The following is a 20,401-nucleotide window of genomic DNA, read 5'->3' as shown; positions in this document are numbered from 1 at the left end:
TCACGGGTCATGTTGGCCTGTTTCCAATATATAGTGTGTGATATATTTCTTTGAATAAACTTTCTTCTTCTTAAAGGTTGACAAATTGTTACTAATGATTACTTTCAACAAAAAAATATAACATTTATATAAGTAGTCATTAGTAACAGTTCCTCCATCATTATTATTAAGCCTGGGATTATATTTTGATAAATTGGTGGGGGGGCATGATCAAAGGGTTGTGTCAAAACAATGCACCCTGCCCCTGTGATTGAGGTCAAGAGATAAATTTTGGAACAAAAACACTCCATTGAGTCACATATCAAACTTGAAACAACCGTGACTTCAAAACTTTCCAGTAACACCACACTAACTCACTGACATGTACCTGTGTCCAGAAAATGTACCTTAATAACAATATACATGTTGTTTATACAGGTAAAGTACTGAATGAATTAATTCAGCCAACAGATACAAGAATAGACATAGTGAAACAGTTCCTTCAAGAAGTCAAACCCAGCTTGGAATATTCAATGTATGCAATTACGGATGGCTTTGGTCCCACAGTACCGGCAGAGTCTAACGATGACATGAAAGATTCTTCTACAATGGAGCTGATTGTTTTAAGCCAGGAGACAGTGAAGGGAGGGGAAATGATCAATGCAGAGAGAAAGAAAATGGTATGTTATATGTACATTCGGAATACCTTGGTCATTTTCCATCGAAAACATCCTCGGTTGTATATGGACAGTTTACAAAGTCAGAAATCTTTAGAGTTTAAGTACGCTGGAAGTAGATCGTGTAGTAATTTCAATAAAGCAGATAGACTCAATGACTTCACTCTTGAGAATCTCAATCTCAGCTATTATTCAAAATTTTACAAACTACTTCTACTGATGTACTGGCATACATCCGAGAATGTTTTCATTGGAAAATGGCCGAGGTGTTCTGAATGGTTATATGTAGTATAACATTGTGGTTAATAAGATCATATGAACATTAATAAGCACATATGTATGTTTCTTGGTACTGATAAAACTAATTTATGAAAATAAAAAGAATTGTATAAGTTACTGCTTTTCCCTTCGCCTACCTTTTTGTGCCGGGAATGTGTTAAGTTTGAATTTAAATTCAAGAAAACTCTTTTAAGGTTTAAGCCAAAGGTATTTTTAACAAGGCAGTAATACAATCATTTATTGGTATATTTATTTAGATGAGTGTGTTGTCTGTCTGTGGTGTTTGTGTATACATGTGGTGTTCATAATTATGTTTGTTTCTCTAGGCCATTAGACTACTAGGTTTGGTTTATACTAATTTATTTTAGCTTGATTGTGACAAAAGCTGATAGCTTATAGAATCACTCTAGAGTCCCTTTCCTGGGCAGAAACCAGTACTCACTGTGTCCTTTTTGAGAGGCTATGAGAAAGTACCCCTGGTGGGGATCGAACCCACAACCTCTTGGGTGAGAGGCGGACACCTATACCACTAGACCACTCTCATAACAACACAACTAGGCTTGTCCCTTTAGTTTTCATTGAATAATCATAAAAAATTATTAAAGAAAGTGCAATTAAGCAGAAAGCCCACACTGAACAACATGTTCTAGAATATCCATTACTGGAGGAAAGTCTCAATCGATGCAAGTTTGAACACTTTGAACCCAGCTTAAACCGTTCGCTGCAAGTCATTGATAAGTATGTAACTAATTAATGTTATTATTTAACAGCAAGGGCCGTATGAAAGAGGCAGCTTAAAGGCCTAGTTTAAGGCTTCTATAAGTGCCCCCCCCCCACAAAAACACGTGTATTTATAGACAACCTCTGTTAATTGATCTTAATCTTATTGCCAAATTGTCTTATATCAGATCTTAAATCTGAGTATCCTGCTGTCCATTTTTGGATGTTTTATTATAGAAATGGGCCCTAAATTGCCCTGAGGCAATAAACCAATACACAGAAAATTGGCCCTTACAGTGACACCAGTGCAATTAGCAGGAGATGCACAGCAGGGGATTATCATGCCAAACATTCCTAAAACTAGGCCTTTAAGCTAAAAAAAATCTTAAATTTAACGTTTTTTTTTTGTTTTATCCCACTGGGTGAAAGTAGTAAACTTAATGTTTATTCTGTTCATCCTAAAAATGAAAACTCCATTTTAAAGCATGCGTTTTGTACAAGAAATGTAACAATCCAAAATTGTACACTGTAGTCATTTTTTTTATAAAAGTCCTGAAAATGCTTCTATAATATGGCCCAGGCAGAGCTGTAGACACCTGTCTACAAAAGATGTCACAGGGCAGGATGCGTTTTTATGCCACACCCCTATGACCACGCCCCCTCCGACCCCCCCCCCCCAAAAAAAAATAATAAATAAATAAATAAATAAAAAAATAGTATCCGGCTTGTCAATTGTAATGATCATTATTGATAAGCCTGGGAGTATTTTTTTTTATTTTATTGTATATTAATGGGGTGGAGGCGCATGGTAGGCGTGTTGCATAGCAACGCACACTGCCCCTGTGTTAATTGTTACATTTCTGTAGGGTCTGAATGAGCTGGAAGTGTACAAGATAGACCTACTAGAAGACTCCTGTCATTCACAGTATGAAGAGGAGAAAGTCAGCTCGTCTTCACTCCGAAAACGCCTGCTAGGCACGCTCTTTCACCCTGTTCAGGTAGGGCCTCTAGGCTTTACAATAACTTATTGTAGTAATTTGTACTAGTTTAAAGATGCACTTTACCTCCAAAATAAGCAGTACCACAATTAATACAATTGTTTTAATTCACCTAAAAGGATAAATATATATAAAACAATGGTTCTTACGAAGGATACCGTGTTTAATAAACAAGAATGGTGCGTAAAACACGGTATTTCTACCTTAAGAGACGATCGTTGATCAGTGTAATTCGTTTAGGACACACCAGTCATTTAATATTTGTGCGTGATCAGCTATTAAATACACGGTTACAATCTAGCCATCGGAAATTTATATTTTCCATCAATGCATTATTTAGTTAGTAGTTGAAGGTCTATCACTTAAAATGTATGTGTAAAATTTTGATTATAAATACGATTATCACTTTAAAATACGCCTTATAATGGTTGCTAGAATCCGAATCTTTTGTGGCAAAGGTACCCGTGCACATTATGAGAACGTATGTCATGGCACGGCGTCTGTATGCATAATCGAGAATTAAAAATATAAAAATACGAAAAATATTTTTGCACTGTATTTGTCAAACGACAGCATCAACCAGCCTTGAATGATTGCAGTTTTTGACTGAGTACATGTACTCGGTACTGCTACATTTATGCGGTGCAGTCACTGAATATGTACTCAAATAGGACCATTTTACAGTGATATAAAACAGGTCACATTCGCTTTTTTGCTTTCGTTGCACATTTTATTTTATACAGTTATTTGAACATTAAGTAAACATTTAAAGCTGCACTCTCACAGATTGAACGTTTTGACAACATTTTTATTTTTTGTCTTGGAACGAGCCATTTTTGCGAAAATCCATTGATACCAGTTATATAAGACTGCTGACAAAAAATTAGATCGCTGATTTTTATACTTAAGTTCAAAAATTGATGTTTAATGCATTTTTGGTGGCATTAATGCCATAAAACATTAATTTTCGAAGGTAAATATGAAAATCTACGATCTGATTTTTTGTCAGCAATGATATATCATTGGTTTGCAGATATTAACGCTAAAAATAGCTATTTCCAAGACAAAAAAATAAAAAAAGTCACAGTGTAAAAATGATAAATCTGTGAGAGTGCAGCTTAAAAAATATGCGTGTACCGTAGCCATTCAAAAATATGTTTGTATCAAAGTGTTTAACCAAGATGTATACAACCCATACGCCGGAAAAAACATTATTGAAATGGTCTCTTGAAAGGCTTTATCAAATAAAATAATATTTTATATAAATATGTTAAGTGCAGTCACTGAATATTTTCACAAATAGGACCATTTTACCCTGACACCAAACAGGTCACATTTGCTTTTCTGCTTTCGTTGCACATTTTATTTATCTTCAGCGTTTTAAAACAAAGACGGTACATTGATACAGTCAAGAAAGTTATGCAATAATACAGTAAATTTAAACAGATTTAATAGAGTTTTTCTAGAGTGAAATGATCATTTTTTATCTTTTTTTTCTGCATACCAAATTGTTTTTAACAAATGAAAGTATTACAATTCAATGTCGAACATAATGTTATGGTTTTTAACATTATAAACTCTACAACATGTTTTGAAAAATATTTAGAATATGTTACAATAACTATTTTTTTGTATTGATACTCTTTTGTTGATAAGTGAGTTTCTTACAATTAGTAGAGTAAAATCATCAAATGAGCAAAAAAGAATTGATTCACCATAGAATAACTTGTAAAACCAGCACAATAAACATTCAACCAAATATGTTCTCGTTCAGGTAGAAATTCGTCAAGCTTCTACAGTTTAAACGCTACACACGAACGCCAGTGTGTTGCTGCAGCTCGTATCGTCCCACGTAAAGTTAAGGACCTGACCGAACACTTGTATGCAGTTTTCACCCTCAGACGGCTCCATTGGTTGCCAGTTGAACCACGTGATGTTCTCTGTTTGTCCCTCAGGCAACCTCCATTCCCAACCTAGAGTTGATAAATAATTGCGCTTTCAATAGCGTTCCAAATACTAGAACCACAAAAGGCTTAACAAAAGTCTCATAAAATCACTCTTCGTCATTTAAAGGGACTAAGCACCAGATGGTAAAACAATCGGCAAATACAGTATTTCCTCAAAACCAGCCTAAAATTGTCAATGCGAGCTAGAAGAATAAACACAACGCTCATGTTCCTGTCTCATCTGAGTTTCCCCGTTTAAAAATAGCGCATACTGGTTTCCCAGTTTAAATCATATCTACTGTTTATTGGTACAGGTAAACATACCGACGCTATTTTTAATTTTACAGGTAGTTACGTGGTAGACAACCACGATATTTATTCATCCTTTTCGGTAAATTTAAACATATGGTACATCTTATTTAAGAGTAAGTGTGCATCTTTAACATTTTTGGTTATACTAAGCAAATGTGTTACCTTGGGACGCCTTTCGGTTTGCCCCGATCCACATATCCCCGGAGTATCCGCTTGCCTGAATGGCTGCCTCAAGTACTGGTTGGTATGACTCGTCCAAGATAGCTGCAAGACCCCAGTGGTTCTCTTCGCAGTACACTTTGGCTTCGCTCCATGTCATGGGATCCGTAACAACCACAAACGACGTCTTAAATGACGCTTATAAAATGAATACACCTGTACTTTCATCTTCCATGTCATCGCATTCGAGGCCAAACCACCACGAACGGATTTTAAAAAGATGAAGATAGGACTATTAAACAATTTATTTTATTAACCTAGTTCTTGGGTATAGAGGTTCGAACCGTTTTGTAAATGTTGCGTCCAGTTTTAATGTTACTTTCCAAGCATATTCTAAACAATCCGAGCTTACTTTGTTAAATACAATGCTGTAACAATCATAACGCAATGGAAGCGTATTTAAATGACCTTATAATTGTTTTGTCAATTGTGAATAAATTTTATGTAAAACGTAATAGAGATAATGCCTTTCACTTCGTTACAACATCGTTATACTTAAAAGCGAAATAGTAGCATAGAGAATGCCTGACACTTCGTTACAACATCGTTATACTTTATCTTAAAAGCGAAATAGTAGCATAGAGAATGCCTGACACTTCGTTACAACATCGTTATACTTGAAAGCGAAATAGTAACATAGAGAATGCCTGGCACTTCGTTACAACATCGTTATACTTAAAAGTGAAGTAGTAACATAGAGAATGCCTGACACTTCGTTACTACATCGTTATACTTAAAAGCGAAATAGTAACATAGAGAATGCCTGACACTTCGTTACTACATCGTTATACTTAAAAGCGAAGTAGTAACATAGAGAATGCCTGACACCTCGTTACTACATCGTTATACTTAAAAGCGAAGTAGTAACATAGAGAATGCCTGACACCTCGTTACTACATCGTTATACTTAAAAGCGAAGTAGTAACATAGAGAATGCCTGACACTTCGTTACAACATCGTTATACTTAAAAGCGAAATAGTAACATAGAGAATGCCTGACACTTCGTTACTACATCTTTATACTTAAAAGCGAAATAGTAACATAGAGAATGCCTGACACTTCGTTACAACATCGTTATACTTAAAAGCGAAGTAGTAGCATAGAGAATGCCTGACACTTCGTTACTACATCGTTATACTTCGTTACAACATCGTTATACTTAAAAGCGAAATAGTAACATAGAGAATGCCTGACACTTCGTTACAACATATTTATACTTAAAAGTGAAATAGTAGTAAAGAGAATGCCTGACACTTCGTTACAACATCGTTATACTTTAAAGTGAAATAGTAGTAGAAAAACTAAATGATTTTAGTTCTTACATTTACGACGTAAACCCGACTATCTTCTGGCAACGTCATAGGCGGATCACTGTTGTCGTAATATTTGCCTAAATAGCAAGCTCCACCCGAACTACTAAAAGCAAACGAGAAGCATTTTGCATCGCGATCACATCGGCTTGCACACTGCATGTATCGGTTTGTAGAATAAAGTTCAGTAGCGTAACGGAAGTTATAACTGTTCCCTCTCATGTACGTTATACATAGGCATTTCTGTATGTATAGCAACAGTGCTAAACCCAGTAAATAAGATACGTTTGGAATCAACGTTACGATCGCCATCTAGATTTAGGAACTGAATTTAGAACTTGTTTATCCCTTTCTCATTTCTTTGACTAGTACATCTGTATCGGAATTAATGTTCAACCAGCGTTCAATGTTAATCCTTCTCAGAAACTAATCTTAAGCAATGAGTTTAATGTAGTGTGCAGAGAGGCGGAATCTCCTGGTGGGACTGTTGACAGGTACCTTTGATTTGGAACGGAATTGAAATTATTCACCATACTTCTGTTATTTACTGCTGTGAGGGGCGGTTTACGTTTCCGAGTGAACGCTAAAAATGCCACAAAACTTAATGCTAGGTGCAATTCGTGATAACATTAAATCATAAGTATTACATTTGTGTGCTAGCTGTATACAATATTTTTTGGACGATTTATCTATAGCGTTGGGTAGCGTATCACTTCAGGTCCACAAGTTAGCACGGGTCGCCATGCAGTGAAAATCGAGTCGTTATAAAAATAACGTGCAGTCATTTACCTGAACATACTGCCATAAACTTCGACTTCTTTGATTTAGCAACGAATTCTAAATTGTTTATCGCTTGCATGCAGTTTAATATCTACTTAAACAGTTTCAATTATTTTCTGAATGTTTTTATATAAATACCGTGAAGAAAGTCCTATAACTCAGATACTCGTTCAGTTATATCGTTTGCATAGCTGAGAATACAAACAGAAGGATCGTGCCTGCCTGCTCTTGTAAAGAACATGTAAACGATATTGACACGTCCAGTGATTCCTTTGAAAGAAGCCAAAAGCAATTACTTTAAAGTTTTTTGGTGTTGTGCTAATACAATCGACCCCCGTTGGCTCGAACTTCCAGGGACCGGCGATAATACTTCCAGCATCGGAAATTTCGAGCTAGGCGGGAATATTTACTTTCAGTTTAAAGACACCGGTCCTTTACATCCAGTTCGAGCCACCGACCAACTCGAGCCAAACGAGTTCGAGCCAACGGGGGTCGACTGTATATGAACGAAATTTAATACCACTGTCGCGAATGCTATTGATCGACCCTCTTTCCCTTTTCAATTAATATTGAAAGGCAGCGTAATGGGGCGAACAGAATATGTTTAACTTAGCTCGGAAATCGCAGAAAACAAGAAATGATTTATGAAAATAAAAGTTCTCGACAATGGAACGCAATCCTGTTGATTATAAAATGATTTTAAGGTATTGACGTCTAAGACATTTACAATTGATATTTATTTTGAATGTCAATTAACAACATCGCTTACGGTGCTGCATATTAACAATAAATTAAGTATGCTTCTGTTAAGTGCAACATTGTCAATTTCAAGCGGTCTTCTGGATTGAAGATCCCGAAGGACATTCTCTTTGGGCTAAATACGGTGTTAATTTTCACAGAACGACAGCTGCTGTTTTATATCCGGCAAATGCATTCTAAGGGTGAAAAATAATATTTCTCTATGATTGTTTATTGGCAGAAATGATAAACAAAACTTGGTGACGCACTCGAGCACAGGTTAAAGTGGTAAAGTTTTCAAGAATCAAACTGTATACAAATGAGCCCTGTTGACTCGAACTCGCTTGGCTCGATGGCTCGAACTGGATGTAAAGGACCGATTTCTTTCTACTGAGTGTAAGCATTCCCGCTCAGCTCAAATTTCCCAAAGCACGAGGTATTTTCGCCGGTCCCCTGGGAGTTTGTAAGCATTTCCGCTAAGCTCGAATTTCCCAAAGCACGAGGTAGATTCGCCGGTCCCCTGGGAGTTTGTAAGCATTTCCGCTAAGCTCGAATTTCCCAAAGCACGAGGTATTTTCGACGGTCCCCTGGGAGTTTGTAAGCATTTCCACTAAGCTCAAATTTCCCAAAGCACGAGGTATTTTCGCCGGTCCCCTGGGAGTTTGTAAGCATTTCCGCTAAGCTCGAATTTCCCGAAGTTCGAGATATTCTCGCCGGTCCCTGGGAGTTCGAGGCAACGGGGTTCGATTATATAATAATGTATCCAGTAAACCAGAATGACAATTCAATGGTAAGTGCACGATAGACCATAATAGAATAACGAGAACAGGCTTTTACTAGAAGATGAATTTCATGCGTTTTTCATATGTCCGAGGTTCTCTACTGTAAGAAATCAGTTTTTATATAGCTGGTACACGGGTCGATCTGACCTACATGCCTTTTACAGACTCCTACAGTCAGATAAAAGTTTTGTTATTAGACAAGTGGCAATATTAATTTTTGCTTGTTAAAAATGGCGGATTGAATTTTTTATATAATTTGTATTAAGCAATGACACCACTGTATTGTAATTAATGATGTATATATTATAGTATGTATTTTGGGCCGGAGGCCTTTATGTGCTGAATAAAGTTGAGGTGAGTTGAGTTGAATAATGTATAGCGTATAAGGGTTCATTTGAAATGTGGTGTTTGAGGTGCTTAAGAGCAATTGTGTGTGCGTATGTGTGTGTGTGTTATCGTTGTTTGATTTAGAGTTAGATCCATCATGATTAAACAGTACCACATTGCTTTAAGTCGATCTGCATGTCCATTTTATTTACATTGCAATGTTCAAGCTAAGTTTTGTTTATACAGATGTTGGTAATTGAGTCATCCCATTTAAAAACATCGGAGAAATTATGTTTGCAGACACACTACAGCATTCATTATCTTGTTTGCCGTTTCTGTAATTGATGGGTTTGTCATGACTCTTCATCATGCATTGATTACTCGAAACGGGACCCTTTTTTCCTTTCTTCGTCATGCATTGATTACTCTAAACGGTACCCTTTGTTTCTTTCCTTCATCATGCATTGATTACTCCAAACGGGACCCTTTGTTTCTTTCCTTCATCATGCATTGATCACAAGAAACGGGACCCTTTTTTCTATCCTTCATCATGCATTGATTACTCCAAACGGGACCCTTTGTTTCTTTCCTTCATCATGCATTGATTACTCCAAACGGGACCCTTTGTTTCTTTCCTTCATCATGCAATGATTACTCCAAACGGGACCTTTTGTTTCTTTTCTTCATCATGTATTGATTACTCCAAACGGGACCCTTTGTTTCTATCCTTCATCATGCATTGATTACTCCAAACGGGACCCTTTGTTTCTTTCCTTCATCATGCATTGATTACTCCAAACGGGACCCTTTGTTTCTATCCTTCATCATGCATTGATTACTCCAAACGGGACCCTTTGTTTCTTTCCTTCATCATGCATTGATTACTCCAAACGGGACCCTTTGTTTTCTTCCTTCATCGCACATTGACCACTCGAAACGGGACCCTTTTTCTATCCTTCATCATGCATTGATTACAAGAAACGAGACCCTTTGTTTCTTTCCTTCATCATGCATTGATTACTCCAAACGGGACCCTTTGAGTCTTTCCTTCGTCATGCATTGATTACTCCAAACGGGACCCTTTGTTTCCTTCCTTCATCGCACATTGACCACTCGAAACGGGACCCTTTTTCTATCCTTCATCATGCATTGATTACAAGAAACGAGACCCTTTTTTCTATCCTTCATCATGCATTGATTACAAGAAACGAGACCCTTTTTTCTATCCTTCATCATGCATTGATTAATCCAAACGGGACCCTTTGTTTCCTTCCTTCATCGCACATTGACCACTCGAAACGGGACCCTTTTTCTATCCTTCATCATGCATTGATTACATGAAACGAGACCCTTTTTTTCTATCCTTTATCATGCATTGATTACAAGAAACGGGACCCTTTTTTCTATCCTTCATCATGCATTGATTACTCCAAACGGGACCCTTTGTTTCCTTCCTTCATCATGCATTGATTACAAGAAACGAGACCCTTTTTTTCTATCCTTCATCATGCATTGATTACAAGAAAAGGGACCCTTTTTTCCATCCTTCATCATGCATTGATTACAAGAAACGAGACCCTTTTTTTCTATCCTTCATCATGCATTGATTACAAGAAACGAGACCCTTTTTTCTATCCTTCATCATGCATTGATTACAAGAAACGAGGCCCTTTTTTCTATCCTTCATCATGCATTGATTACAAGAAACGGGACCCTTTTTCTATCCTTCATCATGCATTGATTACTCCAAACGGGACCCTTTGTTTCCTTCCTTCATCATGCATTGATTACAAGAAACGGGACCCTTTTTCTATCCTTCATCATGCATTGATTACAAGAAACGAGACCCTTTTTCTATCCTTCATCATGCATTGATTACAAGAAACGAGACCCTTTTTTCTATCCTTCATCATGCATTGATTACTCCAAACGGGACCCTTTGTTTCCTTCCTTCATCATGCATTGATTACAAGAAACGAGACCCTTTTTTCTATCCTTCATCATGCATTGATCACAAGAAACGGGACCCTTTTTTCTATCCTACATCATGCATTGATTACTCCAAACGGGACCCTTTGTTTCCTTCCTTCATCTTGCATTGATTACAAGAAAAGGGACCCTTTTTTCTATCCTTCATCATGCATTGATTACAAGAAACGAGACCCTTTTTTCTATCCTTCATCATGCATTGATTACAAGAAACGAGACCCTTTTTTTTCTATCCTTCATCATGCATTGATTACTCAAAACGGGACCCTTTTTTCATTCCTTCACCATGCATTGACTACTCGAAACGGAACCCTTTGTTTCCTTCCTTCGCCATGCATTGATAACTCGAAACGAGACCCTTTGTTTCCTTCCTTCGCCATGCATTGATTACAAGAAACGAGACCCTTTGTTTCCTTCCTTCGCCATGCACTGATTACAAGAAACGAGACCCTTTGTTTCCTTCCTTCGTCATGCACTGATTACAAGAAACGAGACCCTTTGTTTCCTTCCTTCGTCATGCACTGATTACAAGAAACGAGACCCTTTGTTTCCTTCCTTCGCCATGCACTGATTACAAGAAACGGGACCCTTTGTTTCCTTCCTTCGTCATGAACCGATTACAAGAAACGAGACCCTTTGTTTCCTTCCTTCGTCATGCATTGACTACTCAAAACGGGACCCTTTGTTTCCTTCCTTCGCCATGCATTGATTACTCCAAACGGGACCTTTTGTTTTCTTCCTTCATCGCACATTGACCACTCGAAACGGGACCCTTTTTTCTATCCTTCATCATGCATTGATTACAAGAAACGGGACCCTTTTTTCTATCCTTCATCATGCATTGATTACTCAAAACGGGACCCTTTGTTTCCTTCCATTCAGGCAACGTGGACTAGGAATGTCAGTGATGTTTTACATGATTAATGCATTCGTTGCCTTTCAAGATGCATTCGTTTCTTTACAACAATCATTATTTCCAATTTCTATAATTATGACTAAGATTGATCGGTGTACTTGTGGAAGATATAAGGTGTATTAATGCATGATATTAAACTAGACAAGAACATTGCCATTCTTCATTGAAATATTGAGACCTTCGTGACAGATGATCTTGAGAACAATAGTTTCCATCTTGAATTCGCTTTAAATCAGTTTGTTTAAGTCCGCTGCAAGTAGATCGCGTAGTAATTTAATTTAGCAGTGAAAACTTAATGACTTAACTCTTCGGAACCTTAATTATGTTTGCAAAAAAACGCTCTAAAGGCAATCAATGTTAACTAAGATCAATAAATACAAGCTAAAACACTACATTTAATTAATGATATAATTCAAAATTTTACGAACTACTTCTTCTGATGTACCGGCATACATCCGAGGTTGTTTTCGATAAAAATGGCCGAGGAGTTCCGAATGCACTCGTCTGTGTTTTGATCCCCATTTGATCAAGGGGCATAACTCAAAACGTATTAAAAATATCCCCCCCCCCAAAAAAAAAGGAGGTAGGTATAAATATAAGCTCTAAGGTACCTCAATAATCCTTTCTTATCATGTATGTAATTTATGTCTCTGCTTAATGTTCTTATATACAATAAATACTGTTTAAAGTGAAACTCTTATTTAAAATCAATGCATACAAAGTATAACAAACATAAATTTTGACTGATAAACCTTGAACTACTTTATATAATATACTAAATAATGCATTTATGGAATATATTTACTACTGATAAGATTGTAACCGTGAATGTAATAGCGGAAAGCGCTAAAACATTAAATGATTGGTGAATGCTAAAATATTAACTGTGTACTACTATAGTCTAATAAGGTAGAAATACCGTGTTTTATGCTCATTTCTTTCAAATTTAACTCGGTATCATTCATAATAACCATTTTATTTCCTGACTTTTAATCACCTTTTTGGAATTTTAAAACAATGTTATTAATTGTGGTAAATCTTTTTAGTGAGTTAGCGTGCATTTTTAAACCACCCAATACTAATTAAAGCTGCACTCTCACAGATGAAACGTTTTGACAACTTATATATATATATATATTTTTGTCTTTAAACTAGCAAATTTATGCGAAATGCATGGAAACCAGTTATTTAAGACTGCTGATAAAAAATCAGATCGCAGGTTTACATATTTAAGTTCAAAAATTGATGTTTTATGCATTTTCCTTAAACCGCTAGAAACGCTTTAAGCCATAAAACATTTTCGAACGGAAATATGGAAATCTGCGATCTGATCTTTTGTCAGCAATCTTATATTACTGGTTTGCAGATATTTACGCACAAATTTGCTCATTCCAAGACAAGACAAAAAAAATAAACAAAGTTGTAAAAACGGTCAATCTGTGAGAGTGCAGCTTTTAATAAAGCCTGATTTATGAGACTTCCTATAAATGCGCGTATTGTCTCTCCTACATGTGCGCCAATCAGCATTTGAATATCTTAATGTAAGCCATCCATCATAAATAAAAAGGCTACTGGCCCCAATTTCTCGAAACTTCTTAAACTTTAAAGGCTTTAGTAGCTTATTTTAATTAGCCAAAATAATACTTAAATTGAATTTTGATAAATGAAAAATGGTTTAATGTGCTTTTCGTAATGATAATTCCTACCCAGAGTATAAAAAGAAGTTAATATTACGCAATTTATTGTAAACCAAAAATATTGAGCTAAGCTTAATCGTTTTATAATGGACTTAAGAAGTTTAAAAAGCTTGAGTAGCTTATTTTAATAAGACAAAAATATACTTATATGTGATTTTGGTAAATGAAATATTGATAATTGTGATAATCATATAGGTAATTCCTATTTAAAGTCTTATAACTCTTAAAGAAATTAATATTACGCCAATGAAAGACAAAGAAAAATAGCGAGCTTAGCTTAATCCAGTTATAAAGGACTTAAGAAGTTTCGAGAAATTTGGGCCAGGTCAAATTTCATTTTTTAAGCAAAAACTTATGTTTAATTTTTTATTTAAAATGTTCACCGAGAGTTTTTTTATATAGGCATTATGTTTGTTTTTTTATAAAATAGCTATATTATCTTATTATTTTTTGTTTGATTTATTACCTTCCATTTATATAATAATGTAAACTTAGCAGAAATAATATAATGGTTAATCAAGATAAGTTAAACACAGAACTAATCTCGATGTTGATATCTAAAATGCACGAACCCCTCCATGCAATCTCCTTATGATGAACGGTTTACCTAAAAACAGCTTCTGTGTTATGACCAAGATTAAAGAGTTTTGCACTTCAACGACCCAAAGGCTTTGACAAAAATGACGAACATTATATTGAACAGGCACGTTTTCTTTATGAAAGCACGTCCGCGTCAAGCACCGCAAAACATCCCATCACATTTATGATTGAAACATCCTCGTTTTTATCAGTTTATATATTTGATTTAGCCACAGTTGTGTTTCCCTCATGTGACACAGGTAATCTTTCCGTGAGCAGTTTCCAAGCTGTTTCCACCTTAAAGATAAAAAACAAAGATAACAAGGCTACTTTTTGGAAACGATGTATGCACCTGTACATCAGGGTGGGGAATCACGTGACTTATAACGGGTTTTTCAAATTGGTCTCAAGGTTTTTAGTATTACATGTACATGTGTATAATGATGCAATCCTTGGCCAATAATTCAATTTGACGGAATTTTGTAAGACGATCCAACGCTGGAATTTGGCCGAAAATGTCATCATTAAACTACAAGCAAATCAACCAACCATATTTCGCACGTGTAGCAGCAGAAAATAGCATGGTCATGTTTAGTCGAAGACATATTCGCTTCATCTTTTCTGTTCAGAAGTTAACGTCACCTACTTCTTTGTTTACATATTTTGTGACCCGTGGTGACCTATGTGAGAACCCTTTTAAGTCACGTGATTCCTCACCCTGTTTATGGTACAAATTCGGAAAAGAAAGCGGAAATATTGGAAAATATTACTTTCCTGTTTTAAAGCTGCACTCATTTGAGAGCCCTCCCTACTTCAAATCCGAAGCAAACTGGATTGTCATTTCTTACAACCAAAAAAAGTAACAACCAAAGGCAATTGGATATCTGTTTTAATCAGTGAAAAAAAACAGCAGACACAAACAATTTGGTAGGTAGAGCAAATAGAGGAAAATTATACTTTTTAGGATTATGTTGGGTTACACATATGGAAAATGAATTGATAGTGTACATAGTATCAGTGTTTCGTTTTGATGTGATATCTATTTTGGAAATCACTAGATGTTGGCGTACATTAGCGTAACCGACGTTATCGTCATTTCTAACCGTTTTAACGTTGCATAGATTACTTGAGGTGTTTTTCGATAGTATGCTATTTTTTCTGCTCCAGTTTCGAACTTCATCTTAATAGTGGAGATGAAAGTATTTATACATTATTCATTTTAATTTAATTCTAAACAAATAAGTTATGAGTGAATTATATTGTAATGTTCGTATATAATCGTATACGTAAACATTATTGAGTTTTCAAACGTAACGTCGACATCACATTAATATCAAAGGCTGTGACATCGTGGCTAGATTTTGCAATTTTCAAGTGTTAAATTCAGTTTATATTCCACTTAAGACAAATGCACACCAATTTGTAGTCAATTTTATGTACTTTTAGACTGCAGTTGCAGCTTTATATACAAATGCATATTTCTTTAAATATTTCGGCAAGTTACAACTTCGTTAATTTATTTTTTGGCATTTTTTGACACGTGTGACTTCGCGGCTAGATTAAAGTATACATATAATAAACGCTAAAATCAGAGTCAAAATAGGACAAACACTTACTAATTAAAAGGTTGAATTAATGTACTTTTTGTCGACATAAATATTATAGAAAACATACAATAGATAAACAAAATACAGAAGTTTTAACAAATCTGGTCGCGGGAAAACATAAAATCTTACTTTTTCAACTTGATATGTCTTTCGCTTGCCGTTTTTTACCGGAAATCTTGAACTGCATATGATTAAAACTACGTCATATATAGTTGACGTCACGTCACCGAGTCTTCTTTTTTGGCCGAAAAAAATAATTTTATTAATTTACCAAGCCGCTAAACAATGCGCATTGGTAAATTATGTTACATCTTACTTGACGTTTTTGTGATGTTTTCTATTGTTATATGTCGAATTAAATTTATACTAATTAATAAACCTACATGCAATCCCATTTACTATTTGGGCGACAGTTTTGCCTTTCTTGTCATATAAGAATATCAACAATCATATTTCTATAACAAATTTCATGAAGCATTGAGTTGCAAAAAATTAACAAATTCCCGATGTACGCCAACAACGTTGTGAAATAACAGGTTATATTAACTATAAAATATGAAATAGTAGTACTTTAGGATATGACTATAAGCATTATAATAATCAAATAAGAAGAGGGTGAACAGAAACAACGCTAATCTTCCACACTCGACATGTTTCGCCTTAAACACAAAGCTTCTTTAAAAACACAAAGTTCTGGGGTGGTATTCAATACACAACTTATGTTATTCTTAGGGTCATACATAATTGATTTCATTCACTCTATTGGTCAGTTATTAATAACTAGTAGTCCGATTAGCTACATCGTTCTTAGATCCAATTAAGACCAAAACTGAATACCAGCCCTTGTCTATTTAATGGTATTCTTACTTTTATATAACAAAATAATTTAAAATTAATATATTATGTTTGATTAAGATATACAAACAAATAATTATAAAGGATACTTTCTATCTTCTTAGACATTTTAAAATAAATTTATAACGTTAATATTTCAGGTGAAGCCTAACATTCCGACCAGGCCGTACATACTTGGCTTGACTGGAGGAATAGCCAGTGGCAAATCGTCAGTGTGTAAAAGGTTGGAGGGACAGGGGGCACGCATCGTCGACTGTGATAAATTGGGTAACGAGAAATGTTTATGACTTGTAGCGCTCGTCATTTAAAGGGAAGTACTGGGAAAAATGGTGTACTCAGTACTGGTTCAATCAGGACAGTTGTCTTCCGTGTATAGGTGCTCTACACCTAGCATGTTAAAGATCAAGGGAGCTCTTTGCAAAGAACTAGGTTATCGCATCCACTCTTGTATTTCATTTTGTTTCTGCAAGGCTTCTAATGTCTACATTTGACTGCGATTTGCTTTCACCTCTATCTCATGTCACTTTTGGCATTTAAACTCAATTTAAGTAGTAGTGATGGCGCCACGGCTGGTCAAGCCTTAACGTCGCCGATGGACGCGGGCAGACCTTGACAAACTCAAATAAGCAAACGCTTATCACGAGTTCATAATAATTATTTCACAGTATCGTGAACGTGACGCTTTGTTACTGACATGCAATGCCGAGGTACACTTGTGTTATTATAATTAATTATACGTAAAAGGGACATAAAATTGGTTAACACTAGATTATTCATTTCACGTTAATGATCAAAACTAAAAGAACCTTATTGTTTGTGTAAAGATAAGAAATAGCGATATTTTGACGCTTTTTCTTGATAATTTGTGGCCACGTAGCTATTAATAACTTGCCTCATTCATTAACGCTTAGATTTTTTTTATATGTACAAAATTCATACACTTTTTTGTTTGTTATAATTTTTTTAGTCAAATGAGGTTAACATAATACTAGTTATGCAAGGAAATTAATGTTTTCTTTAAGGCATCTATCTATAGTATATAATCTATCTTGTGCCCCATAAAATACAGGTTACGGTATTTTGAGCGTTTGCTGTTTCTCGTCCCAGCATTTGGGTAATAAATAGCTTGAAATGCTTGTAGGTGATCTATTGCCTTTTGTCATTGCAACATCTAGAGACCTATGTGTATGTTAAGTGTTAGATCGGAATTTCTAACGACCATTCATCACATTAACCAATGGTCAAGGATGGCAGTATCATAGAGGTGTTAGATCGGAAATTCTTACGACCATTCATCACATTAACCAATGGTCAAGGATGGCAGTATCATAGAGGTGTTAGATAGGAAATTCTTACGACCATTCATCACATTAACCAATGGTCAAGGATGGCAGTATCATAGAGGTGTTAGATCGGAATTTCTAACGACCATTCATCACATTAACCAATGGTCAAGGATGGCAGTATCATAGAGGTGTTCGATCGGAATTTCTAACGACCATTCATCACATTAACCAATGGTCAAGGATGGCAGTATCATAGAGGTGTTAGATCGGAATTTCTAACGACCATTTATCACATTAACCAATGGTCAAGGATGGCAGTATCATAGAGGTGTTAGATCGGAATTTCTAACGACCATTCATCACATTAACCAGTGGTCAAGAATGGCAGTATCATAGAGGTGTTAGATCGGAATTTCTAACGACCATTCATCACATTAACCAGTGGTCAAGGATGGCAGTATCATAGAGGTGTTAGATCGGAATTTCTAACGACCATTCATCACATTAACCAGTGGTCAAGGATGGCAGTATCATAGAGGTGTTAGATCGGAATTTCTAACGACCGTTCATCACATTAACCAGTGGTCAAGGATGGCAGTATCATAGAGGTGTTAGATCGGAATTTCTAAGGACCATTCATCACATTAACCAATGGTCAAGGATGGCAGTATCATAGAGGTGTTAGATCGGAATTTCTAAGGACCATTCATCACATTAACCAATGGTCAAGGATGGCAGTATCATAGAGGTGTTAGATCGGAATTTCTAACGACCATTCATCACATTAACCAGTGGTCAAGGATGGCAGTATCATAGAGGTGTTAGATCGGAATTTCTAACGACCATTCATCACATTAACCAGTGGTCAAGGATGGCAGTATCATAGAGGTGTTAGATCGGAATTTCTAACGACCGTTCATCACATTAACCAGTGGTCAAGAATGGCAGTATCATAGAGGTGTTAGATCGGAATTTCTAACGACCATTCATCACATTAACCAGTGGTCAAGGATGGCAGTATCATAGAGGTGTTAGATCGGAATTTCTAACGACCATTCATCACATTAACCAATGGTCAAGGATGGCAGTATCATAGAGGTGTTAGATCGGAATTTCTAACGACCATTCATCACATTAACCAGTGGTCAAGGATGGCAGTATCATAGAGGTGTTAGATCGGAATTTCTAACGACCATTCATCACATTAACCAGTGGTCAAGGATGGCAGTATCATAGAGGTGTTAGATCGGAATTTCTAACGACCATTCATCACATTAACCAGTGGTCAAGGATGGCAGTATCATAGAGGTGTTAGATCGGAATTTCTAACGACCATTCATCACATTAACCAGTGGTCAAGAATGGCAGTATCATAGAGGTGTTAGATCGGAATTTCTAACGACCATTCATCACATTAACCAGTGGTCAAGGATGGCAGTATCATAGAGGTGTTAGATCGGAATTTCTAACGACCATTCATCACATTAACCAGTGGTCAAGGATGGCAGTATCATAGAGGTGTTAGATAGGAATTTCTAACGACCATTCATCACATTAACCAATGGTCAAGGATGGCAGTATCATAGAGGTGTTAGATAGGAATTTCTAACGACCATTCATCACATTAGCCAATGGTCAAGGATGGCAGTATCATAGAGGTGTTAGATCGGAATTTCTAACGACCATTCATCACATTAACCAATGGTCAAGGATGGCAGTATCATAGAGGTGTTAGATCGGAATTTCTAACGACCATTCATCACATTAACCAATGGTCAAGGATGGCAGTATCATAGAGGTGTTAGATCGGAATTTCTAACGACCATTCATCACATTAACCAGTGGTCAAGGGTGGCAGTATCATAGAGGTGTTAGATCGGAATTTCTAACGACCATTCATCACATTAACCAATGGTCAAGGATGGCAGTATCATAGAGGTGTTAGATCGGAATTTCTAACGACCATTCATCACATTAACCAGTGGTCAAGGATGGCAGTATCATAGAGGTGTTAGATAGGAATTTCTTACGACCATTCATCACATTAACCAGTGGTCAAGGATGGCAGTATCATAGAGGTGTTAGATCGGAATTTCTAACGACCATTCATCACATTAACCAGTGGTCAAGAATGGCAGTATCATAGAGGTGTTAGATCGGAATTTCTAACGACCATTCATCTCATTAACCAGTGGTCAAGGATGGCAGTATCATAGAGGTGTTAGATCGGAATTTCTAACGACCATTCATCACATTAACCAATGGTCAAGGATGGCAGTATCATAGAGGTGTTAGATCGGAATTTCTAACGACCATTCATCACATTAACCAGTGGTCAAGGATGGCAGTATCATAGAGGTGTTAGATCGGAATTTCTAACGACCATTCATCACATTAACCAATG

The 20,401-nt window shown here is 36.2% G+C and overlaps 1 protein-coding gene across 1 annotated transcript in view; it reads left to right on the top strand.

Annotated features, from left to right (window-relative positions):
• LOC128229711 (bifunctional coenzyme A synthase-like) overlaps positions 1–20,401 on the top strand; it is a 38,385-nt gene that overhangs the window by 4,703 nt on the left and 13,281 nt on the right. The window contains exons 4-6 of the mRNA XM_052941517.1: positions 418–659; positions 2,522–2,653; positions 16,852–16,978. Of these exons, the coding sequence (XP_052797477.1) occupies positions 418–659; positions 2,522–2,653; positions 16,852–16,978 (501 nt within the window). The remainder of the gene's footprint in view (positions 1–417; positions 660–2,521; positions 2,654–16,851; positions 16,979–20,401) is intronic.

The sequence above is a fragment of the Mya arenaria genome, chromosome 4 (assembly GCF_026914265.1).
Source record: "Mya arenaria isolate MELC-2E11 chromosome 4, ASM2691426v1".
Lineage (NCBI taxonomy): Eukaryota > Metazoa > Mollusca > Bivalvia > Myida > Myidae > Mya > Mya arenaria.
The sequence above is the reverse complement of the archived record's forward strand: the minus strand, read 5'-3'. Positions and strand labels throughout refer to the sequence as shown.